This window comes from Grammomys surdaster, unplaced genomic scaffold (assembly GCF_004785775.1).
Source record: "Grammomys surdaster isolate TR1022 unplaced genomic scaffold, NIH_TR_1.0 125876, whole genome shotgun sequence".
Taxonomy (NCBI): Eukaryota; Metazoa; Chordata; class Mammalia; order Rodentia; family Muridae; genus Grammomys; species Grammomys surdaster.
This window is the reverse complement of record NW_021620701.1, coordinates 3,179,327-3,191,941: the sequence shown is the minus strand read 5'-3', so window position 1 is coordinate 3,191,941 and position 12,615 is coordinate 3,179,327. Positions and strand designations below refer to the sequence as shown.

The 12,615-nt window shown below is 39.3% G+C and overlaps 1 protein-coding gene across 1 annotated transcript in view; it reads left to right on the top strand.

Annotated features, from left to right (window-relative positions):
- The first annotated feature begins 2,257 nt into the window (after positions 1-2,257).
- Positions 2,258-12,615, top strand: part of Fam169a (family with sequence similarity 169 member A) — a 35,047-nt gene continuing 24,689 nt past the window's right edge. Inside the window, exons 1-4 of the mRNA XM_028790225.1 lie at positions 2,258-2,389; positions 3,657-3,756; positions 4,155-4,240; positions 7,664-7,835. Coding sequence (XP_028646058.1) covers positions 2,258-2,389; positions 3,657-3,756; positions 4,155-4,240; positions 7,664-7,835 — 490 coding nt within the window. The remainder of the gene's footprint in view (positions 2,390-3,656; positions 3,757-4,154; positions 4,241-7,663; positions 7,836-12,615) is intronic.

Genomic DNA, 12,615 nt, shown 5'->3' with positions numbered 1-12,615 from the left:
AACTTTAATCAACATAAGTAGCTCCAAAAAAAAAAAAACAGACAGAAGTATTTTCATTAGGTTTGGATTATGCTAAACCATTTTAGGGAGACCCCTTACCATGTTGTTGATAAATTTAATCTATTTTCACTATTGTAAGAAAGATTGTCTTTTCTAATTTTACTTTCTTTTTTTTTTTGTTTTTTGTTTTTTGTTTTTTGAGACAGGGTTTCTCTGTATAGCCCTAATTTTACTTTCAAAGCAAGTTATTATTGTATTTATGGTCTATTTGTGTGTGTGTGTGTGTGTGTGTGTGTGTGTGTGTGTGCGTGCGCGTGCTTATGTGGACCAGGCTTGTCTAGAACTCATGGAAATCTGCCTACTTCTGCTTCCTAAGTGCTGAGATTTAAAGGCATGCACCATCATGCCTGTCCCTAAAGTAAAACACCTTTAAGATACTAAATAAACAACAGGCTGGATTTTGTATGTTTTCCATTTCTCTGTACAGACATTTGTATATAAGGTATTCTTCCGTACCACAACATGCATCCATTGTAAATGTACATAATATAGTGACTTTTGTTTTGTGTGTGTGCATGCAGAGGTTTTTTTTTTTTTTTTAAACAGGTTTGTAGGTTGTTTATTAGCTGGACCAAATTTGTGTTTTTATTTCTTGGGCTTGACTTTTTTTATAGTTAACTTTTTTTGTTTGCTTGTGTTTTGTTTTTTGTTTTTTTTTTTTCGAGACAGGGCTTCTCTGTATAGCCTGGGCTGTCTTGGAACTCACTCTGTAGACCAGGCTGTCCTCGAACTCAGAAATCTGCCTGCCTCTGCCTCCCAAGTGCTGGGATTAAAGGCGTGTGCCACCACCGCCCGGCCCCATGTATTTTTAAAACTTAAAAAAAAAAAAATTTAGCCAGGCAGTTGTGGCACACATCTTTAATCCCAGCAGTTGGGAGGCAGAGGCAGGCAGATTTCTGAGTTTGAGGCCAGCCTGGTCTACAGAGTGAGTTTCAGGACAGCCAGGGCTACACAGAGAAACCCTGTCTCAAAAAACAAAAACACAAAACAACAACAAAAAATAGAACTTAAAAAAAATTAGATTTATTTATTTCATGTGTGTATATGTTTTTTCTGCACGTGTACTGCATGTGTATCTGTTGTCAGTGGAGGTCAGAAGGCGGCTTTGGCTCTCCTGGGACCAGAGTGACAGACGGTTGTGAGCTACCAGGTGGATGCTGGTAAACTGACCCTAAGTCCTCTATAAGAACTAAAGGGCTCTGGCCAGTTTGAGCATGACAAGCGTGGAAGAGTTTGCCCTTCTTCCCCATCCCCTCCTCCTTGCTAAAAATCCTTAGACTACATTCCTAAGATAGCCCCAAGGTTTATTCTTTTATTTGGTCACTTCCTCTTCCTGAGTCTGATTACCAAGGTATTGTAGGCCAGCAATCAAAAGCTTTGGGTCATATAAGTAACATGCCCACTTAAAATTAAATACCTCATCTTAACATGGGGTTGCCCCTTGGACTTCTATAAGCCACCATTTTCCTATGTGCTGTGTCTGTCTTCTATCCAGAGGAAGTCCTTTGTCCTCTCCAGGACAAATACCCCTCCTCCTTCTCTCTCTATCTTTTCTACGTCTCATATTCCCTGTCCTCTGAACCTCTGGGGCAAATAAATCTCCTTTGTGCTGGGAACTTGGTCTTGGGGGTCCTGAGGATATTTTCTTTAACAAGAGCAAGAAGTATTCTTAACTGCTGAGCCATCTCTCTAGCCCCACCCCATGTTTTATAGTGTTGAGGGCTATGTAAAGAGTATATTTATACATACAATTTGATGTGTGTGAGCATATGTGTCTTTCTTACAACTGTGTAAACATTTATGAAGTACCCATGAGTGCTTGATTGCCTATTTTTTGTTGTTTAAGACAAGGTATCTTATGTTACAGGCTTGGCTGGACTGGAACTCTGTGTAGTTCAGGATATTCTTAAAGTCTAACCAGTTCTCCTGCCTCAGTCTCAAGTGCTTGGATTATAGGTGTGAGCCACCATATCTGGCTTTATTGTCTGTTTTGTATATAAATGAATGATATTAGAATGTTTTTGACATAAGAGCCTAAATCAGCAGACTAAAGCTATCTATCTACAAAGTGAAATAGAAATCTCTCTCATACTAGTAAAATACAGTAGGTTTCTTTTTGTTGTTGTTTGGTTGTTTTTTGTTTTTGTTTTTAAGTAAGAAAAGGCTTCTAAGTGTGTTGTTCCATGTTTGTTAGAGAATGGCATTCCCTGTGGATTTGCTGGATAACTCCACACATGAGGAATTGGAAAATTCTGCTGAGGATTACCTCTCCAACTTAAGGTGTGGGGACCCTGAAAATCCAGAATGTTTTTCTATTCTTGATTTTACGGTAAGGCATTCTGTACTGATTTTTACCAACCTGTCCAGTTACGTGTGAAATCAGTATCTTAAAAAAAATTTTTTTTTAAATAATTACCAGAAATTTACATGTACAATGTTAATATCAACTAAGCAATATTAACAAATCGAATGGTAAATCAGGGTTTTAGTGTGTGTGTGTGTGTGTCTGTATACACATGCATTGAATGTGTGCATTGTTGCATGTGCATACAGAGGCCAGAGGAGAACATGAGATGTCTTCTATTGCTTTATATCTTATTCTCTTGAGACAGGGTCTTTGACCAGACCCGAAGCTTACAAGGTACATGTTGAAGAGGTGTCACATTACTTTAAGTCTATATTTTTTGAATTTAGAAGTTAATTTTAACTAAAAAAAATCAGGAAGACTCCACAAATTACATTTTTGTGGCAATAATCTTTTCTTCCGTTCTTTGAAAATTTTCAATTTAAAAATAAAAATTTTAATCATTAAGCTGTATTACTTTGAGACTTGAGATTATTTAAATTCCACAGTGAACTGAAATGTCAAGACGTCTTAATATCTCTAAGGCCTCACAGCTTCTAGGATGATAAAGAATGGAAAATTTTTATTATCTTTAGTGTGTGTGTGTGTGTGTGTGTTGGCAGGGGGAGGGGATGTTTGGAAATCAGAGGACAGCTTTTAGTTAGTTCCCTCCTCCTACTCTGTGGAACTTGAAGATTAAATTCAGATTATCAGATTTGGTAGCAAGCTCCTTTGCCCCTGCACTGTTTTCCCGCCTGATGTAAGGAGTCTTTAACAACCTTTCCAGCACCAGTGTTTCCTAATTCTCTAAATTGGCTCTGAGTAAGTGAATGCAGGACAGGGTGAAAGGATTGTGTGTCTCCCGAAGAAGCATCCGTTCATCCTACTGGTTTCTTTTACTAGAAAATAAAATACATCCCTTGTGTGAAATCTAATGATAATAAACTATAGTAGGCTTGGCGGTGACACTTGTTTTTACTCAGTAACACGACTACTGTCTAGGAATATAATAGAAGCAAATTTTCATTTTTTCCACAAGGAAATAAAATTCTTGCAGAAGAGAAGGCTGCTTTCATTGTTGTTTTTTGATTTTATTCTTTTTAGGGGAGACTAGGCATATTACCTCCTATGGAATGAAGCTGTATATTGAAATAAAGGGGAGATTAGCTTAAATTCTGGTAAATTCTTTGGTATTTTTTGTCATGTATTTTTATTAAACTCTCCACTAATCTCGAATCATCTTATGTTTCAGATTCCCGTTAGCCTGTCAAACGTGGGGTTTGTACCTCTTTATGGTGGCAATCAGACCCAGAAAATTCTTGCTCTCTTTGCACCTGAGGATTCACTTACAGGTCTTTGCTTTGTTTTTGTAAATTAAAGGACTTGAATTCAAACTGTCAAGAATTTATTGAGAAACTTACACAAAAGAATTTGTGTAAAAACTTCTTTCAAATTTTAGTTTTAGAAATGTAATTCTCAATTCCATATAATTAAATCTTTAATGAATGAAGTGAGTTTCAAAACAGGTGGGATGTGTGTGGGCCTAGAGTCTGGGGAGGAGCAGGTATATCTGAGGGTGGAGATTGACCTGGATGTGACAAGGATTGGATTGGACTCTTAACATGACTGAAGAGGAGGTCAAGCAAGAATGGCTGTATTTTATTGTGTATATATAATCCTAATCAAGAAGCAATATTGCCTCTTTTAACCCTTTAGACTCAAATGTTAATAGCCATTTTTCTATTTTTAGCTGTGGCACTTTACCTTGTTGGTCAGTGGTGGGCCATTGATGATATTGTGAAAACATCTGAACCTTCTAGAGAGGGACTGAAGCAGGTAAGATCATGTCCTCCTGTAGTGATAGTTCCCATTTTCTTTCTTTCTTTTTTCTTTTTTTTGGTTTTTCGAGACAGGGTTTCTCTGTGTAGCCCTGGCTGTCCTGTAACTCACTCTGTAGACCAGGCTGGCCTCGGACTCAGAAATCCGCCTGCCTCTGCCTTCCAAGTGCTGGGATTAAAGGCGTGCGCCACCACTGCCTGGCTCCCATTTTCATATAACTGAGCTGCACTGATCTCCCGGTTTCTTATGGCGAAAGCAGGGCCATTTGAGCTTCCTCTTTTCTACAGTCCTGCCTTTCCCAAGAATTAGGTGAAAAGGAGCATGGGCTCTGTTGGGCTAGTTCACGGAAGCTGCCTTTCTCTACTTAAGTTTCTGAGCCTCTCAGAGAGAGAAGGTGGAGGAGAAGCTGGATTTTGGTGTGGCTGCAGTTGAACCACATGAATTGGAAAGAACAAGAGATGTGCCAGATTTTGACATCTTGGATTGGCTGTATTGCCTGTTCTTATTTCTGTTCTTTTGAGTGTGGAACTCTGAGAGACGTCAGACTCAAAGGGAAGGAATTTTAGGGGAATAATATATGAGTATTATTTCTTCTGGATATTGTATTTATTCTTCAAAGGAATAAGTCTTAGAATAATATACCAAGCATCATTTCTTCTGAATATTGTATTTATTCTTGAATGTGCCTTTAGATTCTACAGTAAGAGGCCCATCTTACAGAAATTGGGAGAGTGCACATTTGGATATTTGCCAACCTTTGTAGTGCAGCCGAATCTTGAATGCCTATCAAGGAAGAAGGATTTAAGACACATAAAAAGCCATAAACTAGGTGGAGATAGGTGTGCAAGAGTGTAACGTATCAGCTCTGACAGTGGAAGTATACATAGAAAAAGAAAATATCTCATAGAATCGGAATGTGACAGGCCATCTAGATGAGGGTTAAAGGACAGAAGGACAGATAATAGAGTGCCCTCTCCTGCTCAAGTGAGGAAACTGAAGCCTCCAGGTATGGACTGGGAAAAGAGAACAACTTAAGACCAAAAATCAGACTTAATATCTGTATGACTGTATTGCCTCTGAGGAGTAGGGAGATCACTGAAGGGGAGGTGCTGGAAGACCGGCTGTTCTAGTCAAGTTCTGGCTAATTAGGAAAAGTTGATAAAGTCATAGGAGGAAATAACACTTGCTTATAAATATATGACATTGAGCAAATGACATGATTGTTTTAGCCCTTACTTGCCTCTGCTTTATATGTTGTGCTAAAGTTGAGATTATGATCCCGGGCCTCAGATTTATGCTTAGTTATATGCTGGAGGGCCCCAGGCTAATGCTGCAGGACCCATCAAGTCACACTGCCAGTTCCCTTGAGGACATGGATGGCACACTTACCTGTTTTCTATGTTCCTGTCTATGTCCCCGTGCTGAATGAGAGAACTAATCTCTGAAAAACAGAATCCAGAAACAAAGATGGAACCTGTGTATTAGCCATTTTCCTATGATAAAATGCCATGACCTTACAGAAGGCAGAATTGGTCTGGGCTTATAGTTCCAGGAGAAGTAAGAGTCCTTTATAACAGGGATGCGTGACAGCAGCATACACGGTGTCTGGAGGCGGAAGCTGAGAGGTTACATCCTCAGCTTCAAGCACTAAGCAGAGACAGCAACTGGGAATGGGGCAAGGCTGTATTTATTATCTAAAGCTTGTCACCAGTGATGTACTTTCCCAGCGAGGCTGCACCACTTAAGCCTTTCAAAATAGCGCCACCAACTGGGGTCCAAGTGTTCAAATACCTGAGCCTGTGGGCCACGTTCGGATATCTGAATTGGTAGAGTGCTTGCCATGTATGCATGCAGTCCTGGTTTTGATCCCCAGCACCATATAAAGTAGGTATGGTCCCACCACCTGGGAGGTGGAGACAGGAGGATCAGAAATTCAAGGTCATTTTCAGCAACATGCATGGTAAATTCAGGATTGCTCTTGGCTTCATGACACTGTCTCTAAAAAAATAAATGGGAACAAATAAATTCAAATGGGAATAGGTGGAAGGTAATATGTGTACGTTTCAGAAAGATGAGATGTACATGCACACCACTAATCTCAAACTGAAACAGCAGTGTGTGTGAGAAAGGGTCAGCTTTAGTTCATTAGAAGTGAAAGGAAGCCTTGAATTTATGAAGCAAACTCACATTAGCTCCACACTATCTTCAGTGTTTGTAATAAATGTATGCAAAGCATGAACAGACAGACATGGAGGGTCTGAAGCACTCAACAGAGGATGGAGATTCCAAAGTTAGTCTCAGCTGGCCTTATTCTATTTCTTCAGTAGTTAATATTGCATTGGTATAAAATTGAGAAAAACATGGCTATCTTCAAATGTTGGTACTCTATGTGGCATAATATCAAAGAATAGCCACTGGGAAGTAGATTTCAGCTTAGTGTGAGGGAGCTTTTGTTGGTTAGTGCTTTGTAAAGAAGTGGCCTTGTCATTTAACAGAGTAAAGCTGTTTGCCATCTTGTATCATTTAGCTCAGGAGGCCCCCTGCCAGGGGTATTTTTGGAGTACTGTGTACATGTTGTTAATAGTTTTCTTTTTCTGTACAACTAATCCCAGCAAAGTTGTTTTCCTTTAAGGGGACTTGGAAGAAAATAGACTTTACACACAGGAATCTTGTTTCTAGCATTAGAGATGCCTATGGGAAACCTGACGAACAGCAGAAGGCTGGGGTATTCGTGGAGTGCCTGTGGTGGTGTGGCTCTAGGAGGAGGAGCTGGGCTTGTTTTCATCCTGGGCCCCAAGTGTGTTTAGCTAGACTCTTGCTCATCTGCTTTGGCATTGGAGTATGTGTGGGAGGGCTGGATATACTTAGAGCAAAGACAGGGCTGCTAAAGGAACATTTCACCTGAAACAGAGAGAAAGATGCTTTCCCCAAGGGCGTAATTATGGCTGCCTTCGGGAACTGAGGTAATTGTTCAGTCTGGGAATAGTATTGTGTTTTTTTTTGTTTTTTGTTTTGTTTTATAAATTTTAAATGTAGAGGCAGGAATGGGGTGAAAGGATTGCAGTGGATTATCTAGAGGGGGCAGTAGTTAGGGCTACACACACTCCTTGGATCTGGGCAGCTAGAGTGACAGACACTACTGAGAGAGATGGGAGCAGTGTGTGCCTTGGGGCCTGCTTGCCCCTTTTTAGAATTTGCTACAAGGGCATAGCCTATGCATAAAATGTGTTTGTGGGAATGGGCTGTTTTGTTTTAAATGATTAGCCTTGACCTATGATAATAGAATGTTTTTAAATTGTGTTGACTGTACTTGAAGTGTTCTGAATGACAGTAGGAGCTGTGGGAGCTGGGGACAGGTGATGGTGTTTCCTAATAGCTGCATATTATAACTGCTCTGCCTGCTGTTTGACTCTCTTGTAGGTGAGCACTCTTGGAGAAAGAGTGGTTCTGTATGTTCTCAATCGAATTATTTATAGAAAACAGGAAATGGAGAGAAATGAGATCCCATTCCTGTGTCATAGCAGTACTGACTATGCTAAGATTCTGTGGAAGAAAGGAGAGGCCATTGGGTTTTATTCAGTTAAGCCTACAGGTGAGTTTTATAAGTTACTTAAACTGTGTTATGGAAATCTCCATTTTGACCCCCAGCAGTGCAAATTGAGATGCTTGCACTTCAGGTTTCTTGGGAATGCCATGCTCTACTGTCCTGTAAGAGAGGACTGCTAGAAAAGCCTATTGAAGAGTAAAAAACAGACTTTAGGCACAGAAGATGGCCTTTCTTTCTATCTGTACGTAGAGAAGACTGTCTTTTCACCTTGGTCTTAGCCTTGCATCTACTCTTTTATGTAAAGGTTGCTATTTTGATTTCTGCTTCTGTTGCTGTTTCTTACTAAAACACAAGGGGGCCCTACATACATTGCCATTTCTACTTACCATTCTTAAAAATAAATTATTATTGTTTTAGCTTTGTTTTCTGGGATAGGGACTTATTCTTACACTGAAGCTCAGGCTGATTCAGAATATACCATTCTACATTTGATGTGTCTCTTGGGGCTCCCTTCTCTTCTGGGACCTGGGTTCTGTTCTTGCTGCTCTGGTAGTCAGCTCTACTTCATCTCAGCTGGGGCAGCGCCTACCCGTTTCCACAACCCCCACCCATTCTTTCTAATTGCCATGTCTTCATTGTATCCTTTTATTTTAAGCTCTATCTCCCTCTGCTGGGTAGTAGTGGAACTAGGTGGTTATGCCAGCCTTTGGGTCAGTCAGGAATGTTATGGAACATAACTGAAATCACTGTGAGAAATTGTCCCAAAGAAAAACGAAAATACCCTTACCTCCTCTCTTACCTTCTTCCCTCCCACATACAGAGTAGGGAACAGATACACCTGCAGCTGGAAGATAAAACCTTTTCAGAAGTTTATAGTAGAGTGTGTGTGTGTGTGTGTGTGTGTGTATGTTTTGAGTGTGTATACCGCAGTGCATGTGTGGAGGTCAGAGGGCAGTTTGGGAGTGGGAGTTGATTCTTTCCTTTGATCTTGTGAGTCCTAGGGATAGAACTCAAGTCAGGCTTGGCAGCACCTTTTGAGCCCTGCCACTGGACCAGACCCCAAAGCCTTTGTTAAGTAAATTTACGGTCAGATGAAGGTCTTGCAAAGTCATTTGTTGGTTTTTTCTTAGCAAGTATTTGATGGGGGTATGAGTAGGGACCACACAGCTTTTCGGGAAGGCAAAAGGAGACTCGTTCTGAGGTCAGATTCTTCAGTACAGTGACATCCAGGAAACCATAAATGATTTTTTTGCTTCAAATAAAGAGATTGCTGATAAACAGCTTGTTTTTCAGGTTGAGTAGTTTTGTTATACAGCTATTCCTGGGGTTCTGTTTTATCTTAATGAAGTGATAACATCAACTAATTCCTTTAAGGATTTTTGTGTATGTGTGTGTGTGTGTGTGTGTGTGTGTGTGTGTGTGATTGTATCAACCAAACCAAAGCCCTTGAGAAAGGTAGCTGGGCTCTACCACTGACCCACATCCTCAGCTCCTGTGGTTTCCTTTTATACTTTCTAAACAAAACTGAGGAACATCAAATATTTTAAATTAGTTTTCCAAATAAATACATTTAAAAAAATGGTACTCACTTATTTTCTGTTGAAGAACTTTTAGCCTTGTTATTGAAATACATATATTTGTGATCTGTATTAAAACTATACTTATGTTTTATAATTCTAATTCTTAGAAGCCTTATCTCTCTAGTAAGAAGTTTGTACTCAAGCCTTATATTTATCAGTAGATAGTGATAACTGTTATATTATCCATCTCAGGACATGGGTGTCATCAGTATGGTGCATGTGCATGGTCCAGTGTCGGGAGTCCAGCCTTGACACAGGACCAGAGTTCTCAACTGGAAGTGGGGATATCTGGAAGGCACATAATAAATAAACACAGACTACTTTTTGGGTACAAACTGATGGGCAATTTTTCAAGGCTTAAAGTTACTCTCTCTTCCCTCTGCTCTCTTTTTGAGGCTGCACACACTCTGCATTTTCCTGCACACCGTTTTTCTCCTGTGTGCTTTTCTTTTGTGGAACTCCCACATTCCTACACACCTGTGTGTGTTCCCTTCTCACTCTCACACATCTCACACACACCACATGCCCTCTTCTTTCACTCAGACACACTCTCTTTTTTTTTTTTTTTCTTTTTTTTTTTTTTTTTTTTTTGGTTTTTCGAGACAAGGTTTCTCTGTATAGCCCTGGCTGTCCTGGAACTCACTCTGTAGACCAGGCTGGCCTCGAACTCAGAAATCCGCCTGCCTCTGCCTCCCAAGTGCTGGGATTAAAGGCGTGCGCCACCAACGCCCGGCCAGACACACTCTCCATACACACCTCACAGTCTCTTCTCACTCTTCACATTCTCTCTACTTACTTTCCACATGCTCTCTACTTGCTCCCTAGCCTTTCTCTTGCCCCACTCTTTTATTGTTACCGCCAAAGCAGGTAGAAAAAAAAAGACATTGTATAATCATTGCCAAATCAAATTCAAAAGAAGAACCACATCCCACAAAGAATCAAGAGTTACAATTGTTTCCCAAAGTTTCAAGCTTCTTCTATTCTCAGGTCTGTAGCCAAAATAATAATAATTGCAAACTTACCATTATTTAAACTTTAACTTTCGACTTATATTTCAGAGCTCAGAGCTCCGAGGTCAGCTGCTTGCATTTTCCTGTGAAGCTCTAATGATAAATGACATGGGCAAAGCTGCCAGGCAGTGGCCGGAAAGAATCAAGTTAACCCTTCACTCAGTAGTTCCCCTAGCTTTCTGCTTCTGCATATTGCACTTGACTCTCCTAAGAGTCCCAGTGTTTTGACTTTTAGTAATATATAATTTTATGCATTCTATACTTTCTTATCCTGAAACTACTCTTAAATGTTGTGTAAAACTTCTCATAACTTCAGTAGTTTTTTCCTTTCTTTCCCAATGTTGGCTTTATTTCATCTTCTAATAATTTCTTCAAACTTTCTTTGCAAGTTCAGCATTAATCTGGAACTACTATTGGGCAGTTATTACATTGTTTGGAAGATGAGAACACACAGCATGCACCTGGGCCATTAGGACTGTGCTGTGCTGTGCCCTTATGCCTCAATTTTTAATTGTTTAAGACTCATTACATCAAGGAACATCACAGAATTCACAGGAGCAGAAGGAGAAAGAAGTAGGAAAGTCAGATAAAATAGAATAGTTATGCACACTAAGGCCAACTGAAAAGCAGTCATGCAAAAATGAAATCTATACAACCATTGTCCAGGGCTAAGGTTAGGAGAATGGGCTACTGAGATGTCTCTATCCTGGCCTACTGTATGCAGTCCCTGTCATGGTATACTGTCCCCAGAAGTCTCCCATACTGAACTTCTAGATTTTTATATTATTAATACATCAATAGTTAATATATTTTATAATAATAATAATAGTAATAATAAAACTATTATATTATCTATCTCAGGACATGGATGACATCAGTATGGTGAATGGTCTTGCATATTGAACTTCTATATTTTTCACATATCTAATACTTTATTTTTTTCATAAATTAATATTTTGATCATAATCTGTTATTTAGTCAGCCTCTTCAGTAGAACCAAAATTATATCTGCAAGTAATGGTCTTTGTAATTTCCAAACTAGGAATTTAGATTTAAATAGAAACAATAAGAATTACTTAGAAATAATAGCTGGGCGGTGGTGGCGCACGCCTTTAATCCCAGCACTTGGGAGGCAGAGGCAGGTGGATTTCTGAGTTCGAGGCCAGCCTGGTCTACAGAGTGAGGTCCAGGACAGCCAGGACTACACAGAGAAACCCTGCCTCGAAAAAACCAAATAAAATAAAATAAAACAAAATAAGAATAATACTACTTTCTGAGAATAGAAGCCATTTCTAGAAATTTAGAAATCTAGAAAGTTAGAAATTTCCATATTTATTTCACTCAGAAGATTCAGAAGAAGGAAATTTATTTTACTTCAAATATTAGTATCAACATTTGAGTGAAGACAGGAAAATAAATACTTAAAAATGGAAAATAGACTAAAGAAATAAAGATAATTGCCTGTTATATCTTTCAAATTTTTGCTGTCTCAAATCTGTATACATTTGGAAACTATGTAGCATAAAGCTTGCTCCCTTAGTTCCTTTATTAGAAGAGTTACTCCAGATCTTAAGAAAACAATGATTGGCAGACAAAAGTGCACTGATCTCATTTTTTCTTTACTGTGTAGTTGTCCTGCAGCTCTTTGTAGGTAGGCGTGGTAATCTTAGTGTCTAGGAGCCTGGAGTGCATCAAAGGAAGGCATGTGCTTGTTTTCACACCCTTCTGTGACACAACTAGATTAGAATTAGAGCACGTCTTAAAACTAAACAGGTACATTGGCTTTAGATATCAGTTGACCATGAGATGTCTGTATCTTGCAAAGTTGAAAGTTCTGTTAAGGACAGGCATCCTAAAGGACAGCAGTTAATAGAATATAATTGGAAATGTTCATGGTCTCAAACATTTTATCCAATTTCTCTTGTTCTGTATTTAACAAAAACTTAATCTGTAAAAATTACTTCTTTTCAAAATTGATCTCTTTAATTCTTTGTCTTTTCCCATTTTGATGAATAAAATAACTGTTGTATATTAAGTTTTAAAAATTGGAGCCAGGCAGTAGTGGTGCACGCCTTTAATCCCAGCACTTGGGAGGCAGAGGCAGGCGGATTTCTGAGTTCAAGAGTTCGAGGCCAGCCTGGTCTACAGAGTGAGTTCCAGGACAGTCAGGGCTACACAGAGAAACCTTGTCTCGAAAAACAAAAAACAAAAAAAAACAACAAAAAAAAAAAGGAG